General features: G+C 32.7%; 2 protein-coding genes across 5 annotated transcripts; both read left to right on the top strand.

Annotated features, from left to right (window-relative positions):
• Window positions 1–12,627: 12,627 nt before the first annotated feature.
• On the top strand, window positions 12,628–15,107 carry LOC133317392 (uncharacterized). The gene is made up of 4 exons (XM_061519253.1): window positions 12,628–12,862; window positions 13,176–13,397; window positions 13,525–13,637; window positions 14,397–15,107. The coding sequence occupies exons 1-4, from the start codon at window positions 12,680–12,682 to the stop codon at window positions 14,764–14,766; spliced, it is 888 nt and encodes a 295-aa protein (XP_061375237.1). The 5' UTR covers window positions 12,628–12,679; the 3' UTR covers window positions 14,767–15,107.
• A 379-nt stretch (window positions 15,108–15,486) lies between these two features.
• On the top strand, window positions 15,487–20,921 carry LOC133317391 (uncharacterized). 4 transcript variants are annotated; one of them, XR_009752305.1, is made up of 3 exons: window positions 15,487–16,012; window positions 16,606–17,189; window positions 17,480–20,621. XR_009752305.1 is itself a non-coding variant. In XM_061519252.1 (3 exons), exons 2-3 carry the CDS (start codon window positions 16,700–16,702, stop codon window positions 20,821–20,823), a joined length of 522 nt encoding a protein of 173 aa, XP_061375236.1. In that variant the 5' UTR covers window positions 15,487–16,101; window positions 16,606–16,699; the 3' UTR covers window positions 20,824–20,921. The 4 variants fall into 4 exon arrangements, 1 of the variants encoding a protein (XP_061375236.1); XR_009752303.1 differs by having other exon boundaries at window positions 15,487–16,101; XR_009752304.1 differs by having other exon boundaries at window positions 15,487–16,101; window positions 16,591–17,189.
• The last annotated feature ends 295 nt before the right edge of the window (window positions 20,922–21,216 follow it).

The following is a 21,216-nucleotide window of genomic DNA, read 5'->3' as shown; positions in this document are numbered from 1 at the left end:
AGGGTAACATCTTTTCAGCATCATCTCAGAAACCAAAAGGGTTATGTTCAGCTTCAAATCAAGCATAAGCTCCCATTTAACACATCAGAAGCTAGCATCACTAGAAGTTCAGTGCTTTTCACAAGCTCCAAAATTTTCAACACTCAGATAACAATAGACAACTTGCAGCTGCACATGAAGACATTTCAAGTAAAAACCATTGACATCACCAACCCCACCAAATCCAACAGAGATGGAGACACCGGAAAGAAAAAGAAAACAACACTAAATCAGAATGTAAATTCAAAAACAACCCATTTTATTAAGAGAGAGGATCATTTGACAAGAGCTTCAGGGAGAAGCAATCAACAGTGATCATTCAAAAAACTACAAAGAAAGTGAAACAACAATTAATGAATGCATGTAGAAGCAGTGAGATATACCCTGGTCAAGATACCTGAACACTAAACGAAGAACACATACCAAACACTTTTTTTTTTTGGAAACAGGGAGCACTAACACTTAACACTGATCACCCAAACTAAATCTCACAGTAGTCTCACGACCCATGAAACCCCTTTTCATAAAAATGAAATCTTGAGTCACTTCAGAAGGCAGAAAAGTTTGAAAACCACCACAGAAAACAGTTGAAGAAGCAGAAAACCAAAACAATATATACAAGTTAACAGTGACCCGAACCTAAACTTTTATAGACTTTTTTGGGTTTTATTAGTGTTAACTAACATAACGTAAGTGTTGTTTCTAACTCTCACGTTAAAAAGGAGAGAAAAAGTGATATGATAAAAGAGAAAAAAAAAAACATGTAAACTCCGCTTCTTTAATGTGTGTGTAGGAAAGTAAAGTTATATTATAAAACCATTTGTTAAATGGATCTCTCTTGTAAGATGTTTTTTTCGAAAGTATCTCTGATTTTCAGAGACAAAAAGAGCTGATATTGCAAATCAAGTAACAGCGTTAGAGAGAGAGAAGAGACCACCACAAGTGCAAGACAGAAAAGGAAAGTACGTGAATAACTAATTTTGGTAACTTTTTTATTTTGAAAAAACAAAATACAGGTTTAATAGATAAAATTATTTTCTATATAGACAAAAAAGTGTATGAAATTTATATTGTTTTTATAGTCTTCTTTGGATATGTTTTGGAAATAAAAAAATCGATCAAATTCCATCGATTTGATCATGTAATCATCCATTCGTTTTGGATTTTTTTTTTCAAATCGAATCTGATTCAATCCAATTTTTTTTTATTTGAATTGTATCAGTTTTTGGTTTTCTGAAAATCCTATAATTTGTTTTATTATTATTGTGTAAATAATATCTTTTGTATATATTTGCTTTGTAATTTTATTTTTTTTTTGAAATACAAAAACATAGTTTTTTTTTGCAATAAGATATGAAGCTCTACACAGATATAATTTTGTTGATGAGATGTAACGAAGTTCTTTCTTGGATTTAATTGATGAATTAATGAGTCTAAGGTTTAGAAATTTTTGAGCTATGATTAGAGAAAGACCCAAGTAGGTAAGGGAGAATTAATATATTCGATCGATTTGGATTGGATCGGTTTTTATCAACCAATCCAAAAACTGATCCAATCCAATTAAGATTTACGATTTTTTTTCAGTTTTCTGTTTTTCAATTTTCGATTTATTCGATTGTCGATTTTTCGATTCGATCACCACGGTTTGAATCGGTTTGGATCAGTTGATGAATATCCCTAATAAATATAGGAGATAATTTTATCTTTTACAATAAATCTCAAACCCAAACGTAATGTTTAGGTGAATTCAAACATATTCCATTTTTTTTGCTTTTAGAATTTTAATTTCTTGTTGAAGGTGCGCGTTCGTGAATGACATATTTGAAATTTATTAGTGGCAAATATAAATAAGAATAAGTTAGGTGATTTATTAAAGATTTACGGCATAATTTGTGTTTAATTTAATTTATTTAATGAATAAATTATATTTAGTCGTAATAATATTATTTAATTAATTTAATGTTTAAGTCTTTCAAAAACTTACTCAGCCTATCAATTTATTTACTATTAATATATATAATTAAAAAATTCAAATTATTAGTTATAAATTGATATAATATATTAATTTTTATAGGCTATATAATAAATTTATTAAAATTTATATTAATTAAAAAATTAAATTTTTTTTGTCTGTCTAAAAACCTTTATATAATAAAAAATTTCAAATAAATTTTTTTCCTTTCGAAAAGGCCATATAATAAGGCGTAAAAGAAAGTTTATAGTAGGTGTTATACCATTAACAATTAATATATATTTTATAATTTGATTTGAATATCTAAGCAGTTCATTTTTCTCTTGAATTATACAACACTCAAGCATTAGAGCATCCTAACCTTTTATCAATAAAAATATGAAATTTTGTTTTTAAAAAATTGATTGAGTTTATTTTTCATTTTCTGCCCTCTGAAAATACTCAAAGTGTTTTGTGCAGCACTTTTATTTATTTTTTATTTGGAATTGAAAATAGAGGAAAGCGATGTATTGGATTTGGGGCCAAGCCAAACCTCACTTGTTAATTCTTTGGAAGAGTGTTTATCTTTTTAAATGATATAATTTATATTTTTTCACTCTTATAAAGAAGTGGGACTCACACCTTTATTTTTTTTTTTTGTTAACTCTCTTTTCTACTTTATCTATCTCTTTCTCTCTCTTAAAATGATACAACTTTACATCCTTTAAAATGACACACATTTTACCCCTCACCAATTGCTTAAATTTTTCTCCCTTCGACTTTAACCATTCTCTGATCGTCAATGCAACGCACTATCTTTTATTAAGTTAGGTGGGTTAATGTACGGAATAAAGATGAAGATAAATGAGAAGATTCAATATACACAAAAATATTTTTGCAGTTAATGCAGATAAATTATCTGTATTTATTTTTAAAACGATATCGTTTTGTGATTGAAAGATTAGAAAATTATAATTATAAAGACTATAATAACCCTGAAATAAATTAAAATTACAAAAATACCATGATTTTCGTCCCAAAATGACGTCGTATTGGGCTTACTGCAGATAACTTATTTGCAGTAATAGCAGAAAAAGTGAACCCTTGAATATATTGAAAGATTTAAAAAATTATAAAATAACAAACAATATATAATCAAATGGGTAAATGAACGTATTTTGTTGGACCATCACAAAACTGGAGGAAAGAAGGCAGACTACGTATCAGGATCTTTCTCTCTATGATCTATTCCGAAAATGACAGCCTCAGTGCGATGTGAGTATGACGGCTCATGGAACTTAACCCCAATATAAATAGGCTACAGAGGAGACCTAGCAAAACCCTAATCAATAGTGATGGGTCCACCCATCACAGAAGCTCAATCAGACATTAATGTCTATACTGTGTTGCCCAACTAGGCCCAATGTGAATAGATGCCAAAAGCCCAACTCAACATGATCACAACGGGCTTATCACAATAAATTAAATTGGAATATCCACTATTCCAATTATTTTAGAAAATACAAAATATTAATTCATATTGCCCACATATAAAATTTCTAACACACACACACATATATGAGGTAGGATCATTTGACACCAGAGTCAAATTTGAATTTTGACACCTCATCTAATAGCCGTTAGATCAAAAAAGATCAACGAATCTGATTTGTAAGCATGTGACACCATTGATCATTTTTTATCTAACGGCTATAAGATGAGGTGTCAAATTTCAAATTTGACACTGGTGTCAAAGGATCCTTTATATATATATATATATATATATATATATATATATATATATAGGGTTAAATATTTTTACAGCCACTTTAAACATTAATCCAATTATTTTAAAAAATACAAAAATATTAATTCATGTTGCCCACATATAAAATTTCTAACACACACACACACATATATATAGGGTTAAATATTTCTACAGCCACTTTAGATAAGATTGTCTACAACTACCCCTTTTTAATTAAGTCTGACCAGTAAGGCATAAAACTTGTATTTTCTCTTTTCGTCATGTCAGCCGACAATGTTTGAGGAGAGCGAAAATAAAGAACAACTTTATTGTTATAACTATGTCTTACTAGTCAGACTTAGTTAAAAAGGGATAATTGTAAATAATGTTATCTAAAGTGGCTGTAGAAATACTTTTTTTCATATACATATATAGGGAAAAGATATACTTACCACCAAAAAAGTTTTCCACCTTTACAACCAACCTAATCACCGTTGATTTCCGTTAATCTAACGGTTATAATTTATTGGAAATAATAATTAATTAGTAAATGAGACCCAATAATTTTCTATAAATTATCACCATTAGATTGACGGAAATCAACGTTGATTAAATTGATTGTAAAGGTGGTAAACTTTTTTGGTAGTAAGTATATCCTTCTCCATATATATATATATATATATATATATATATGGAGTGAAATCTTTTGACTCTGGTATAAGACATAGAAGTCTTACTTCCCATCTCAACCGATTATTTTCGTTCATCTAAGGTTATAATTTATTGAGTTATACTAATTAATTAATTATTAATTTCAAATAAACTATAACCGTTAGAAGATTGATGTTAGTTACTGGAGGTTGGTGTTTAGTTAGAAAGTTGCACATTCCGTTAGTGTGGGTATGATAATAAAACATATGCAATATAAATGAAATCTTGTAAGTGTAACACCCCAGTTTACCTAACCGGATTGTTACGCAATTAAGGTGCAGATGCGCACTTATATGATTTAAAATAGCAGAAGACTTATAGAGTATCATGATAGCTCTCTTGAAACTACGTGAATAATTAAAACTTTATCCTTTATGTTCACAACATGACAATAAACTATACAGTCTCATAATTGCATAGAATCAAAACTTATCATCAAATTATGACAGCTACCATTTAAATAAAAATGGACAGCATAACCTTTGTTTATCGGACTATCCAAATCCTTTAAACCTATATACAATCATAACCAATACATAAATATTCTATATCAACAGCTTCGGAATCTATCTATAGATTCCTACTCACTTTCAACAAACTTGAAACATACAGATATACTTTATTGTATGTAAAAAATCCAAATATATACAGATGTACTAACTACATCTACGTCTCAACATACAGATAATATCCGAAGTTGAACATACATGCTTAATCCCAAACGTCAATCAACCGAACTGATCCTGCTGTGCCTGCTAATCATCCTTTTCACATTCCATAATCTTTGAAGACTCATCACCTAAAGCAGAACCTGAAATGTGCACCGAAATGTGGGGTAAGATATAAAATCCCAGTAAACTAAAGGTTCATAGAGTTGTCTCCATCCTCGATTTCACTTCCTGCATAACTGGTCAGCACACATAGGATAACAGAAACATATAACTTAAGCATACAAATTTTCAAATATAACATACAACATACAAATTTCGTTACTGATTTATCTAGTGGATTTATATCCTAAGGTTAATTGCATATAACCATCACAATTCATCAAACAAGTAATTGTATTAAATCAATTAACACAATTTCAAATATTAATCATATAACACATAAGCTACTTCAAATAACTTTACTTTAACTTTATAAACTATTCAGAGTTTCAGCATTTATTCATTATTATCCACTTCCGATCACCACAGTCCATACGGAAGTCATTACACAATTTAAATGCTACAGTTCATACAGAAGCTCTCACACGTCTTCCGTTAACCTGATACTCCCGGAGTAATATCTCCAATCATCGTAGCATTTTCCACTCTTTTCATATTAAGTTATCATATCTTTTTCAAATAATCACTGATAACTTTTCACCTTACGCATCAAATTAAATACAGATAACCATCACACCACAATTAACTATAAAATACAACTTTCATCAATATTAAACATTACAACACTTGCAAACATAATTAAAATAAACAGATAACAAGCAAGTACCAAACAACAGCAACACATTACATGGAATAATTTTACCAAATAAGGGAAACACAACAAACACCACAGATACATTAAATCAAAAAAAAAAAATATACATAACAATCCACTCAATCACATCACAGAAACACAATATCATGTAACTAATATCATCACACAATATTCTAAATATATATTTATATCTCAGATCTACAAAGTAGCCGGAACCAACCAAAGACCAGATGCGTTCACGGTAGTCACTAATAATATTCCACCAGAACCACCATTATCCAGATGCACTCAACTTGTACGATCAGATTACTTATTGACCTTGTACTGGAATACACACACACACACACACACACACACACACACACACACACACACATATATATCACATCTCCTCAAATACCATCTCTTTATAATCACATTACTAGAATATGCACTTTAATTTAAACACATAATTAGTGTACCACTTTTTAAATAGGGTTTTTGCATAATCTATAATATATGTATAAAACATATATACATCACAACATTTTTCACTATACTACAAATATATTGTTTCATCACCACATCATTACACACATCAGAATTCATCACCACACTGTACTTATCAGTACATAAAACATCGGACTTGTCAGACATAACAAATTACTAGAATTTCAATCTTATCAGTCTATCTCAAAATTATCAGACATATTAGACATTTCACATTTTATCAGACATTACAATCATTTCATCATCTCTCAGTCATATCAATCATTTCATGATTTATCAGACACATCAAACAATTCACAACTTTTCGAACATATCAAATTCTTAGACCTATCACACATCATCAAATATACCAGATAGATCATACATTAGAAATTGACACATATTCACATTTTATTTACCATATGAATACAACTATATTAGTGTCTAACCACATCATTATTACACACATAAAACCATCATCCCATCGGAATATGGTACAACTCAACATAGGAGAAAACTCCTTAAACCAAGAGCTTACCTGCAAAGCTTTACTCACAAGAAACTTGATCCTCCAATATATTTCTCCTGATTACACACTAGCATCACAAATAAGACACGATCAATTACTGATTAAGTGTCACTTGCAATTCAAACAATTAACATTTACATGTTAATTCACCAATTTACTTAGGCGACTTATCTAATTCTCTTAACCATTCTATTTGAATTGTTCTTATAAAATTTTGATAATTTACCATCTTAATTTAGATGTCATAAGCTTTCCAACGATATATTATAAGCCTCATTATAATAAGTACAACTCAAGATATGTTCGCCGTAAGTAAACTACTTAAACCCGTCATCAGAAATAGAACAACAAACACTTTAATATTCTTCCAGAAGCTTTTTCCCACCCAATTTATTCTCAAATTTTTATAGAAAATACTAGACATCTAGGGCTTTAATTTGACATATGATTCGTCTCGTTTCTTTAAGAAATGAAGGAGTTATGAACTTTACAAACTCCATGTAGCATGTTGTCAACACAGGACAGTTTCAGACATTGACTACCTTTCCTAATTATGGGCATAATTCAGCACTCATAAAAATCCCATCTTTTGAGACAAGAAACTAGACACCTTAAGATTTAATTTGATATCTCACAAACTTAATTTCATTAAGAAATGAGTGAGATATGCCATTTCCAATTCGGGTTAAAACAAACAGAATTCTTTTACATCTTGAATCGTCTTCACTCTTTTATTCACAAAAACCCAATTCTGGTTGGATTACTCTGAAATTTTGATATTTTATAATTGACTTACATATTTTCAATTTGGTGCAAAACACACTAAATTTGGAGTTCTACATCTCTAGTTATAAATTTTATAAACAGAGACCAGATTTGCCTCCATTAGAGTTTGTCATCTTCCTACTTAAATTAATCATGTTCCATCAACTTCAACACTTTAACTTTCATTCCAATCACTATTTAAAAACATCATTGAACACTTTAACACCATTGAACTCAACTTTCATACCAATTTACATGGCATGGCCGAATCACCTATATACTTAGATATTCTTGTTTTTCTTCATTTTTAACTTAAATCCAATTACTTCACACTTTCAAATACCAATAGTTAATCATGATTTCATGTTGACATAATATCAACCACATGATATATTATTTTTAACCATGATTAGGCCGAAACCCTAGTTATTTTTTAGACAATTCAACATGCCTTTTACATTGCTTAGTTTCTTTTAAAACCAACAATCAAGCGTTAATCCCATTAGAACCTTATCAATTATTCAAGGTTATATCATCCAATATTCAGCCTTCAAGTAAGAAGAACATAGATGAAATCTTAAGCATAAATCACTAGAAATCAAGTATGTTATTTTAGATAGCTTCCAAAGCAACATTAGGTTATTCTCCACACTTTAAACCCTTGAAACCATCAAATTTTAACACCAATTCAGTCACATCTTCATGACTTCAAAGAGGATAAAATACCCTTTAATAGCCTCTCTTGAGAAATCAATCACATGATTGTGTTTACAAGCTCTTAAACTACAAGTTTCATGTAGAAACTTTAACCTAAAAGTGTTTAGTTTGTGAGATATGACTTAGCCCTTTTTCTAGAGACATGTTCAGCCATATTAGAGCACAAAGAAGAGAGGGAGAAGAAGGAATTTCGTGGAACACTAAAGAGGAGAAGGAACCGACTTGTATAGGTGGATTTATCCTAAGTTATTTTAACTTAGTTAATTTCCTAACTTACACACTAAGTTTCCCACTTTGTCAACACACTCTTGCACCTTATTGATCCACTTATATCCCTCACATATGCTAGAATGTTCAGCTGACTTCATAGAGAAAAGAATAAAAAGAATACAATTCACTTAGCATGTAAAAATTTCTACAAGTTAACTTAGGTAACAAGTTGTTTCCATAGCCTACACTTTTTGACTTTCACGTAACACTTGATCAATTCATATTGGATACTTTATCATACAAGTTCATTTCACATCATATACAAAAGGGATAAGGCATGCGCACAACACATCAAAAGATGAGAAGATCACTTATTCATGAAAATAATTCATCAATTAACTTAGATAGTAATTTACTAACTTTTCTTTCACTTTGACTTAGTCATCCTTTTTTTTTTTGTAGAAAAGAGAGCCAAAGCCCAACAAAGAAACAAAACAAAAACTACTAAATGACTAGTCTACGAGGCCTGCCCACAGCAGCCAAATCAGCCTGGAGAAGCAGATAGATACCAGGTGGTGGTTTTCCACTAATAAAATGATCCAAACCCTCACTGTTGTTGAGAATAAAATTTGTCATCCAATTAGCACAAATGTTGCCTTCTCGAAATGTGTGTTGCAATCTAACAATCCAATTCCTTCGAAGCCATGCTCGTATACAAGAGATCAGATGACCCTCACGAGCTGTTACACCATGATTGGTGAGCACAATGATCACAACAGAAGAATCACTTTCAATAACTATCTATCGATACCCATAACTCTAAGCAAGCTCTAAACCTCATTGTACACCCCATAACTCAGCTTTGAAGGAACTAGAAACACCAATCTTATAAGCAAAATCCATAATCCGATTTCCTTGATCATTTCGCATAAAACCTCCACAAGAAGCTTGACCTGGGTTGCCACACGCAGCACCATCACAATTTACCTTAACTTAGTCATCCTTTTAAATTAATATGATTGGTCCATCTTTAAACATATATTTTTAGATGTATCATGGAATAAAAGAATGCATACAATCAACCATAAAGTAGAAAATAAGACTAGATATCAAACTAGTCAACTTTGTCTACATTATTTGATTTTCCAATCAATTTAACATATCTTTGACTTTTTTTAATTGATCTTTGACCTAATTTTATAAATTAATCCAAACATAATTAGATCAATTTAAGATCACTTCTAATTATCAAAATTCTATAAAGAATTGAATTGCACAATCAAAATTAAGCTTCGGTCATTCTTTTGCTTATTTGCAAATTAGTCCCTTTACTTTCACCTATTTATATTTTGACTCATAAACTTTATCAATACTCTTATTTGGGGCTAATTTACTTTACTTGACATGAATTGTGTTCTCACAATATTTATCATGTCAATTCATTCAATTGCTCAACAAAATCCACATCAAAGCTTACTAACTTTAAAATTGGCATAAGCCACTAATCACCCTTATTTTCTTTATATAATTTCGAGATTTTTTGATGAGGGTTGTTATAGTAAAGATCCTTATCAATGAAAAGTATGCATTTCTGATCCTTAACACATGATTAGCTTAATTTTTTTAAAGAAATTAAAGACATGAAATGACCAAGTTTTAGTTGAAAACAAAGGTGAGAAAGATTAAGTGGCAAAAAAATAAAATAATTAAGAGATTATTTAGAAAATAATTTAACCCAATGAAATGGCCATTAAATATAATTAGTTAGTAGTCCGCATAATGTACATGTTTTCTTTTTAAAAGTGTTAATGTGTGTAAGTCAGAGGCTTAATGTCCAAACAAATTAGAACACTTATCAAGATAATTGAGGTAGTAAAGATCCCTTGAAGAACCAATTAAGGGAGAAATTTTATTTAAATATAAAAGTTCAATTAATGAGAATAAGAATAAGAATATATAAGGATTATATTGAATATAAATGTTAAAAGTAAAAAAAATTAAAAATAACACACTTGACACAAAATGAAAAAAAATAGAAGTAATCATAATTACTAAATAATATATATATATATATATATATATATATATATATATATATATATATATATATATATATAGAGGTGGGATCATTTGACACTGATGTCAAATTTGAAGTTTGACACCTCATCTGAGAGCCGTTAGATAAAAAAAATCAACGACTCTGATTTGTAAACATGTGACACCATTAATCTTTTTTAATCTAACGGCTCTCATATGAAGTGTCAAACTTTAAATTTGACACTAGTGTCAAAGGATCCTGCCTCATATATATATGTGTATATATATATATATATATATATATATATATATATATATATATATATATATATATGAGATTTATATTTCTCCAACCGCTTGACATCCAGCAATTAATTATTTACCACATATATAAGTGACAACATTAACTGTGAGAAATTATAACCATACAAAGAGTAAAAACATTAAATGTGGAAAATTGTAATTATACATCTGTCGTTAGGGGTTTGCATGGGTCAAATTGAACTGAATTTTTTGAAAAATCGAACCGAATTAGTTTAAACGGTTCGGTTCGAAAATGGTCCTGTTTAGTTCAAAACCAGTTTGGTTCGGTTTGAAAATGGTTCGGTTCGGATGGAAACGATTCGGTTCATTTCAGAACCAGTTCAGGACGACCCTCTTCTGAAAATAAAAAATAAAGAAATAAAGTAATACAAAGTGATTCAGTTGGGTTCGAAAGTGGTTCGATTTGGTTTGAAAACGGTTCGGTTCGGTTCAGTTCTTGAACTGATTTTAAAAATCAATTCGGTTCATGAACTGAAAACTGTTCGATTTATGAATTGGTTTTTAAAAATGAGTTATTTTAAGTGTAGTTCGATTCAATTCAATTTTTTGATTATTTTGTACATTTCTATTTGTCGTTAGTAGATGTGAAGTGGTTGGAGAGATGATTTTACTATATAAGCACATGATACAGAGAATTACATAACATAAACCCAAAAAATGGGTGTAATGCACTTGTTTGCTTATTAAAAGTTTTAATGGGTGTAAATTATTGTTTAGAGGCTATGTATTCGAATTTTTTTTAATATTTATAGAAGATAATTAAGAATTTAAGATGATAAAGATCTGTCAATTAACATGAATAAGATTATAAGAATATAAAAAGAAACATATTGGATATTGTATAGAGTGATAAAAGCAAGAAAAAAACCTCAAAAGTAAGGACACGTGGAATAACGAAATTACATAATCCAATGTTTTCATTATCATCTAACAATAAGAACTCGAAATTTTTACCAAAAAGAAAAAGAAAACTCGAATTTATTATTAGGATATAGGTTATTCTATCTATTATTTTTATATCTATCTTAACCTGTCACTTTCTAATACTATTATATCACATAATCTTAACTAACATTTATCGTATGATACTATTCATTTGTTATATTAGAGAGTGCAAAAGAAAAGATATTAGAGAATAATAGACAAAAATAAGTAAAAGAAAAAATAGGTAGAATATTGGTATCCAAAAAAAAAAAAATAGGTAGAATAACCTATCATGTTATCATGTTATCGTATGATATTAAGGGCTTGTTTGGTGAACATGATAGGATGAGAGTAGAATATGATATGAGGCTGATAAGGGTAGGATATGATACGGATTTGATAAGTACCTGATTAGTAATCTGATAAGATTATGTAGAAGGAGAAAGGATTAAGAAAAATAAAATATAATGCACAAATACAAATATATTGGGTAGTGTGAGCATATATTGGGTAGCGTGGAGATATATGGAATATCCAATATTAATATCCTATCATGTTGAATCCTAACCCAGCTCATCCCATGAGATAAGAAATTATGTATTGGATAGAATAAAATGAGACAATAGAATAAATTAATCATACACCCACCAAAATAAGAGATAAAAGAGTAAGATATCATAAGTTATTTTATACTATTTACTTTATGTATATATCTGGTCAGCAGTGTACAATGTCGGACATATAGTGAAAACATAACATAAACGGCAAAAAAATGGCGGCGAAGAGAATCGGGGTGGTGGGCGGTGGCCAAATGGGATCGGGAATAGCCCAAGTGGCGGCGATGCATGGGATCGACGTTTGGCTCCTTGATGTTGATCCTCAAGCTCTTTCCAGAGCAGAGTCCTCCATCTCTGCTTCCATCAACCGTCTTGTTTCCAGAAACCACCTCTCTCAGGTTACCAACTCCTCAATCCTTATAGTAACTGATCTTTCTCACTTCATGCTGAAACTTATCAAATTTTATTAATTAGGTGGCATCACATAGTTTTCTAGAAATAATAAGAGTGTTGACTCATTTATGGTTAGAAGTATAAGTGTGACTATGTGAAAATTTGGATAAGTGAAATTTTTTATAACATTTTCATTGATGAAGAAAATTTAAAAAAAGAAGAAGAAGACCCCTTTATTTTATTTTATTTGAAATTTATATGAAATTTTGTTCCTCAGAGGTTAAGGTCTGTATAATTTTAGTTGTTCCTATTTAACAGGGTGTAGGTACTGATGCTTTGAAACGTCTGCGGTTTACCTCAAATTTGGAAGAGTTCCATATGGCTGATTTTATTATTGAAGCCATTGTAGAATCTGAAGATATAAAGAAAACTTTATTTGTTCAACTAGACAAGATTGCTAAGAGTTCTGCAATTTTGGCATCAAACACAAGTTCTATCTCTGTGACTCGTCTAGCATCTTCTACAAGCAGGCCTAGTCAGGTTCATGTTTACTACAAAGATTTATTCCTGTACATTACAGAAAGAAAGGTGTTTTATTTTTCCCATTTGATTATCTGCTTTTATTTTCGTGCATAATATAATAGAAAGAAACTTATGTAATTTTCAGGTGATAGGAATGCATTTTATGAATCCTCCTCATGTGATGAAATTGATTGAGATTGTGCGAGGTGCAGACACTTCTGATGAGACATTTGCTGCTACAAAAGCATTATCAGAGAGGTTATTAACTTAGCACCCTCCACTATGAAAGACTCTCATTCCCCTATCCAGTTCTAAAGAGGTTGACCTTGTATACCCTTTTTGTCCCCATCACTAACTACTTCCCCTCCTCTTCCTCTGAAAAATGTGAATGTGTATGAGTAAATGTTACACCTGTGTGGGTATATGAAGGAATTGGAATTATTGATGTTGAATTCATCTTGAGGCTGTTATGTTCACATTCCCCACAATATTGGGCATGTTTGTGCAGGTTAATATTATTTTCAAAAAATATGAGCATCTAATGGTTTTTCTATTAAGTTAGATTGTACTGTCCTAACTTCTAGGAATATCCATCATCTGAATCCCTTTTTACATTTCCTAAATGTATTCTGAATGTGCATTAATTTTTCTGTTTTTTTTTCTCTGCCGATTCATTGATTACTTGACTAGTCCGATTCAAACCAGGCAGAACCACAAGGAGGCAGAACCACAAGGACGACAAAACTTCCCCTACCAAGTTTTTAACATAATTACATTTTTAGGACTCGAACTCGAGATCAGTAGTTAAGTTTATATGCCGAAGAGAATTATTCTTTTCATTGCATATGGAGCTTTGTATCTTTAATGTGTCTAAAATTACCCTGTAATTTTTTTTGTTTACCTTTTCTTCCCTGGCCCTTTGAGGTTCTTTCATTTCCTTCTACTTGTCCAATGTAGCTAGACACAATACAAAATCTTAATCTCGTTCTTCTAATTTACTGCTTGTTCAATATGCAGGCTTGGCAAGACAGTAATAACCTCCCAGGATTATTCAGGCTTCATAGTAAATCGTATCCTTATGCCTATGATAAACGAAGCATTTTTTGCACTCTACACTGGTGTTGCAACCAAAGAGGATATTGATACAGGAATGAAGCTGGGTACTAACCATCCAATGGGTCCTTTAGAGCTTGCAGACTTCATTGGATTGGATGTGTGCTTGTCAATAATGAAAGTTCTTCATGCTGGTCTTGGGGACAATAAATATGCACCCTGCCCTCTACTTGTGCAGTATGTTGATGCTGGCAAACTTGGAAGAAAACGAGGTTTTGGTGTATATGACTATCGAAAAGAGCCAAGGTCTATAAAATCACCTTCTCGACTCTAAAATGTTTGGTTTCCTTGATAGAGTAAGTTTGAAAAACCCCATGTGAAATATAGTTTTAATAGCTGAAGGCTATTGTGATAAGACTAATTTATACAGAAGGACATGGATACAAAATAATTGTAAGAACTATATAGATCAAGATGCTGTATTGGCAAGAGCGTGACAGTGAAAGTTCGATAGGTTCATGTTGCAAATTATTTAGATTAATTCAGAAACAGATCAAGAAGGATTATCACTAGTTGAATTGGTGATCATAACTAAAATCAAACTTGAGCCTAGTGAAACTAGTGTTCAATTATCCAGGCCCAGAACAGTGCATAAGAAGTGTGCTGTGTAGTGTACCCTCGAAGATTTTGTGTTTGTGATTTTAGTTAAATCAAGTGGGCTTGGGCTGCTGGATTGTGCTCTAATTAGCTTTCGAATCAACGAAACCAATTATATCGATTTATATGAGTTAACTTTTTATGAATTATCTCTTAAATATTATTATTTAATAATGTGTTATTATATTATTTGATGAATTAGTAACATTAAATATTAAATTTGTTAAATAATATAATAATATATCATGTTCCTCGAGATTAAAACTCATGTTCTATATGCATTTATTTGTTTCTTTATTTTCAAGGTGACAAAAGAATCAAGAATAAGTCAATAAATGAGTCTTTATTTTTTGTTGAGTATTCTTTAAGTATTTAATCTACACTTATTTTGCTCTAATTCTACTTGGTCGGAATAGAGTATTAGGGGCTGTTTGTTACGTGATAATATTTTGGATACCTAGGAAAATGAAAGTGGAAAATTTTAATTCTCACATTTGGTATAAGGAAAACACAAAATTTCCCTTGGAAAAATTTATTCCTCTGCATTTCATTTAACACTACCGGATCCCTGGTCAAAATACCTTGTTGGATATGGTATTTTTTTTTCCTTCGTATCGGGAAACCATTCACATATTTCGAAGACAAAATTACCCTCCCGAGCCCTAGTTTTGCATTTATTCGAAGAACTGGTCTTACTGTGAATAACTTTTGTTGATTTGGAGCGAAAATTTCCACGGTAACTTGTCTTCGGTTGGTTCGCACATGCTATTGTTTGTTGCCTCTGTTTTGTGTGGTTCAACAAATCAGTAACCAACTCTTCATTATGGTGCATGACATAGTGTGTGAAACTTGCCCAAGGTCATACAAACAGCTTGTTCGACGTTACATCACAACCCCACTATAAGTTCTCGACGGTGTGGCTGGTAGGTCACATTCCATCAGTATGCAATATGATTTTCAGAGTGATGTTGCAAGTTCCCCCGAAGTTTTCGTCTTTATATTTCTCTGTTTTGTAAGTCTCGACGGTCTTTATGTACCGATTTTTTTTGTCTTGTTTAATGGATCTCTATGTTTCTCTGTTATGTATACGAAATAACTCCTTTTTTTTTTTGCTTAACTCGATTCTATTCCGAGTGTTTTATGTGCCTATGATGGTTTTATATACTCCTACTAGATTTATTTGTATGACATCATTTATGGTGATTTTATATTTGACCCAGTGTCTTGTCCAACATATTATAGTATGTTGCCTTGTACATCTTGTGTGGTACATGAAAGTTGAAAACTTGATCTAGGTTTGCTTTGTTATTTCATTATTAGCATCTCTTTGGGTCATGTGTTGGTTTCCTGAACGGTATTTCTGTTCATTTTTCAAGAATTATTGTAAAGTTTCTATTTTTTCATAGTGAAATTCTGGGGATTTTTGATTTTTGAGTTTTTTTGTTGTCATTTGAGTGTGCAAATTAAGGACTGATTGGGTTTTCCAATGTTTATTGTTGAGTGTCTGTGATTTTAGGTCACAGATAATGCTAATCAATCCACTTCCCAACGTCAACAGAGCCTTCTCCATGGTGATACAGTAAGAGAGACAACTACACTCTGGTGCAGGTATGAGTCTTGATATGAATGTGTTTGCAAATATGGCACATCAGAACAATTTTCATAGAGGAGGAAACAATTATGGAAGAGGAAGAGGTCGGTTGAACAATTATGGATATGGAAGAAATCAGTTGAATGGAGGAAAGCTATGTACCTATTGTGGTCGCACGAATCACACCGTGGAAACATGTTTTCAAAAACATGGATTTCCACCAAGTTATGGAAACAGAAATAATTCTTCACCGGGATATGGAAATAGAGACAATTCATTGAGCAGAACCAATCCATCAGCAAACAACTTTGAATCTGTAGTTGAGCAACCAGATCAAGGAAGTTCTCAGCATTCAGAAGTAAAATTCCCCTTTTCTCACGATCAATGCAAACAGTTAATGCATTTGTTACAGTCACAAACAACAGACAATAATTCAGTTGATCATGCTTCAAATCATGTGCTAGTCTCAGCTGCACAAGTAGATACTCAAGTTCCTGTTACACAGTCAGGTAAAATTCATGACAATTGGCTGTTAGACACTGGTGCAACAGATCACATATCCTATGTGAAATCTCATTTTTCTTCTATGCACAAAATTATACCTGTACTAATTTCACTCCCAAATGGATTTCATATTTTTGCCACACATTCTGGTAATGTCCATCTAACTAGCACCTTAACCTTGCTAAATGTCTTTTATACACCTGATTTCAATGTCAACATAGTGTCAGTAAGTAAACTTCTTGCAGATACACATTACTCACTGACTTTTCAAAATTCTATGTGTTTTATTCAACAGCCCCATACCAATGTGATGACTGGTTTTGCTAGATAGCAACAAGGACTGTATGTGATAGTCTCTGAAGATAGTAAGCCAATTCCACCCATCCTCATAGTACAGTGAATACCACCTCAACCAATAAAACTGCCCTTTTATGGCATCGAAGATTTGGGCATACTTCTTCAAGAATAATGTAGCAAATGGCACTGCACTTTCCTTGTATTTCTGTTGTTCCTGATATAGGTCCATGTGACATTTGCCATTTGACCAAACAAAAGAAACCATCGTTTGTATTGAGTAGCTCTAAGTCAAATCAAATTTTTGATCTGCTTCATGCAGACATTTGGGGACCACATCATCTTGCTTCTGTTCATGGTGACAAATCTTTTCTTACTTTAGTGGATGATTTTTTAAAGTTCACTTGGGTAATTTTGATGAAGACCAAAAGTGAAACCAGACAGCATTTATGTAATTTCATAACAATGATTGAAACCCAATTCAATTCCAAATTGAAGGCTATCAGAAGTGACAATGGCCGTGAATTCATGATGACCGATTTCTACTCCACTAAAAGTATTCTCCACCAAACAACCTGTATTGAAACCCCACAACAGAATGGAGTTGTGGAAAGGAAGCACCAACACATATTAAATGTGGCCAGATCCCTCCTTTTTCAATCCCATATTCCATTACCACTATGGTCCTATACTATCCTCCATGTTGTGCACATTATCAACCGCACTGTTACACCTTTACTTTCATATAAAACTCCTTTTGAAACCTTACATAACACCCCACCCACCTTTACGCACCTAAGAACCTTTGGCTGTCTATGCTATGTTTCCACCATCACTGCCCATCGCATAAAGTTTGATCAACGTGCTCGCAAAGGTGTATAAATTGGATATTCCCAAGGAACAAAGGGTTACATTGTCTATGATCTGTTATCTAGGGAATTTCATCTTTCCCGAAATGTGATCTTCTATGAGGATAATTTTCCTTTTCTTACAGAACCTGCTTCCATTCCCTCTTCCCAAGTTTTTGACCCTTTTACTTCAACACCATCCTCCCATACACAACCTTTATATGATATACCTACTGATACATTGCCAAATCCCATCTCCCCTCCTCACTCACCCAATCCAACATCCATTTCAAATCCACATTCATCTGTTTCCTCTCCCCCTCATCTTCTTGGATTTCCAATCCTGAACCACCTCCCATTCCATCAGATACGCATCTCAGAAGATCAACCCGAAATCGTTCCATTCCACATTATCTTCAAGACTATCACCACAGTCTCCTTGCTGCTCAATCAATTCCATTTCACTCAGGTATCACCAAAACTTCTACTCCTTATCCTTTGTCTAATTATCTTTCCTATGATAATTGTGCTTTTCCTTATAAACGTTTTTGCCTGACTGTTACGGCCAACACCGAGCCTCACACTTATGCTCAGGCTGCCAAACATGCTCATTGGCAGCAAGCCATGCAGAATGAACTCACTGCCTTGGGTTTAAATAATACTTGGTCTTTGGTTGATCTCCCTGCTAACAAGCACCCTATTGCCTGTAAATGGGTTTTCAAAATTAAATACCATGCTGATGGGTCCATAGAGAGATACAAAGCAAGATTGTTGGCTAAGGGTTTTACCCAGCTTGAGGGAGTCGACTATTTTGATACCTTCTCTCCCGTTGCCAAGTTAACTACCATCCGTGTCCTTCTCTCAGTTGCAGTGGCAAAGGGTTGGTATCTTCAACAATTGGATGTCAACAATTGGATGTCAACAATTGGATGTCAACAATACATTCCTTCATGGTGGCCTCCATGAAGAAGTATACATGACACCTCCTCCTGGTCTCCCTTGCTCGAAGCCTAATCAGGTCTGCCTCCTCCAGAAATCTTTGTACGGTTTGAAGCAGGCTAGCAGACAATGGCACTCCAAGCTGTCTTCAGCTATGTTTTCCCTTGGCTACCACCAATCTCAAGCAGATCATTCTCTCTTCACCACTCAACATGGCTCTCACTTCACTGCTTTGCTGATTTACGTAGATGATATTGTCTTAACCGGCAATGATCTTCACGAAATTAATAGAATCAAACAGCACTTAGATGACTGGTTTAAAATCAAAGACTTGGGAGACCTTCAGTATTTTCTGGGGCTGGAAATCTCACGTTCGAAGACAGGTCTTGTTATTAACCAACGAAAGTATGCTTTAGAAATCCTTTCTGATACTGGTTATTTGGGTTCTAAACCTGTCTCTACCCTCATGGACTCTTCCACTCGTTTGACTACTTCTGATGGCAAGCCCCTTGAAGATCCTTCCTCTTATAGGCGTCTTATTGGGAAGCTCCTCTACTTAACCACCACCAGACCAGACATTTCCTTCTCTGTTAATTGTTTAAGTCAGTTTGTGTCCAATCCTCGTGACACCCATCTACATGCTGCTCATCGGATTCTTCGTTATCTCAAGGGTCTCCAGCATCTGGTCTCTTTCTACCTGCTTTGAATTCCCTAAGCATCTGTGGCTTCGCTAATTCTGACTGAGCTTCTTGCAGTGACACCCGACGTTCCATTACAGGTTTTTGTGTCTACTTGGGCTCATCTTTGGTTCCCTGGTGTTCCAAGAAACAAGCTACTGTTTCCATGTCTTCTTCTGAGGCAGAATATCATGCTTTGGCCAGCTTAGCCTGTGAGTTCCAATGGCTGCAGTTTCTTCTATCAGACCTTGGAGTTCCTTGGCTCAAACCTGCACCCATCTATTGTGATAGCCGATCTGCCATATCACTTGCTCACAATCCCACCTTTCATGAGCGATCAAAATATATTGAAATAGATTGCCATGTTACTCGTGAGAAAATTAACAGTGGCCTTCTCCATTTACTCCCCATTTCCACTACTGCCCAATTGGCTGATTTCTTCACCAAGCCTCTTACTCCTACCACATTTCATTCTTTGTTGTCCAAACTGGGTGTTCATAATATTCACCGTCCAGTTCGTTACCACACGTGGCATCCATCAAGACAGAAAGCACTCCACTCACTGTAACTAATTCTGTTACTTTTCTGTTTTTAGTTAGTTAGTTTGTTATCAGCTTTCGCTCCCTTTTTACTTGGACTGGTGTATATAAATGGTGCTAGTTGCATCAGTGTACAGATAAGATTCATTTCATAATAATACAGATATGCAAAACACCAAGAAACAAAATTCTCCCTCTTGTTTTTATTCTATTCATTTTATATTTGCAATGCTAAATGATATGAAAAGATAAAAACTTATTCCTAAGAAAACATAAAACCATAAATCTAAGAATGGTAAACACCTTGTAGGAGCACCAATGTGGAGAATTGAACTGTCGTAGGGAAAGGCATTTTGATAGGAGCACCGCCACGAGCACGTCTTCCAAGGCATTTTGAACTGTAGTATTTGCACGACAAACATTGAAAATCATTCAGCAGGTATTTGGTAGAGGAGATTCTTTTTTTACCAGGTAAATACAATTAATGGGGAAGTGATAGAAAAGTAAGTTTGATGGTAAAATTGAAAAAAAGTTGTTTGGTAGGATAAAATATTACCGCAAAAATTGATTAAAGTTTTCTAAGTCTATGTTTGGTTGAAGGTAAAATATTGATGAAAAAATGGATTAAAATTACAAAAATAACCACTCTACTTTTTGAATCTCCACATAAGAAAGAGATTGAAAAAACATACTCCACTAGGGTCAATTTTGTCTTCATTTCAACGTCTCTTTTTT

Source organism: Gastrolobium bilobum, unplaced genomic scaffold (assembly GCF_033153095.1).
Source record: "Gastrolobium bilobum isolate Gb01-03AN ecotype WA unplaced genomic scaffold, APGP_CSIRO_Gbil_v1 utg5389, whole genome shotgun sequence".
NCBI classification, from domain to species: domain Eukaryota; kingdom Viridiplantae; phylum Streptophyta; class Magnoliopsida; order Fabales; family Fabaceae; genus Gastrolobium; species Gastrolobium bilobum.
Note: the sequence above shows the minus strand (reverse complement) of the source record. Positions and strands in the feature narration are given on the sequence as shown.

What these genes read in the sequence shown, in the direction of transcription:
- LOC133317392 (XM_061519253.1), top strand. Translation starts at nt 12,680, where the DNA reads ATGGCGGCGAAGAGAATCGGGGTGGTGGGCGGTGGCCAAATGGGATCG. An exon ending in CTACAAGCAGGCCTAGTCAG is followed by an intron (nt 13,398 to 13,524) that starts GTTCATGTTTAC and finishes TGTAATTTTCAG; the next exon opens with GTGATAGGAATGCATTTTAT. An exon ending in ACAAAAGCATTATCAGAGAG is followed by an intron (nt 13,638 to 14,396) that starts GTTATTAACTTA and finishes TTCAATATGCAG; the next exon opens with GCTTGGCAAGACAGTAATAA.
- LOC133317391 (XM_061519252.1), top strand. Translation starts at nt 16,700, where the DNA reads ATGAGTCTTGATATGAATGTGTTTGCAAATATGGCACATCAGAACAAT. An exon ending in AGTTCCTGTTACACAGTCAG is followed by an intron (nt 17,190 to 20,791) that starts GTAAAATTCATG and finishes AACACCTTGTAG; the next exon opens with GAGCACCAATGTGGAGAATT.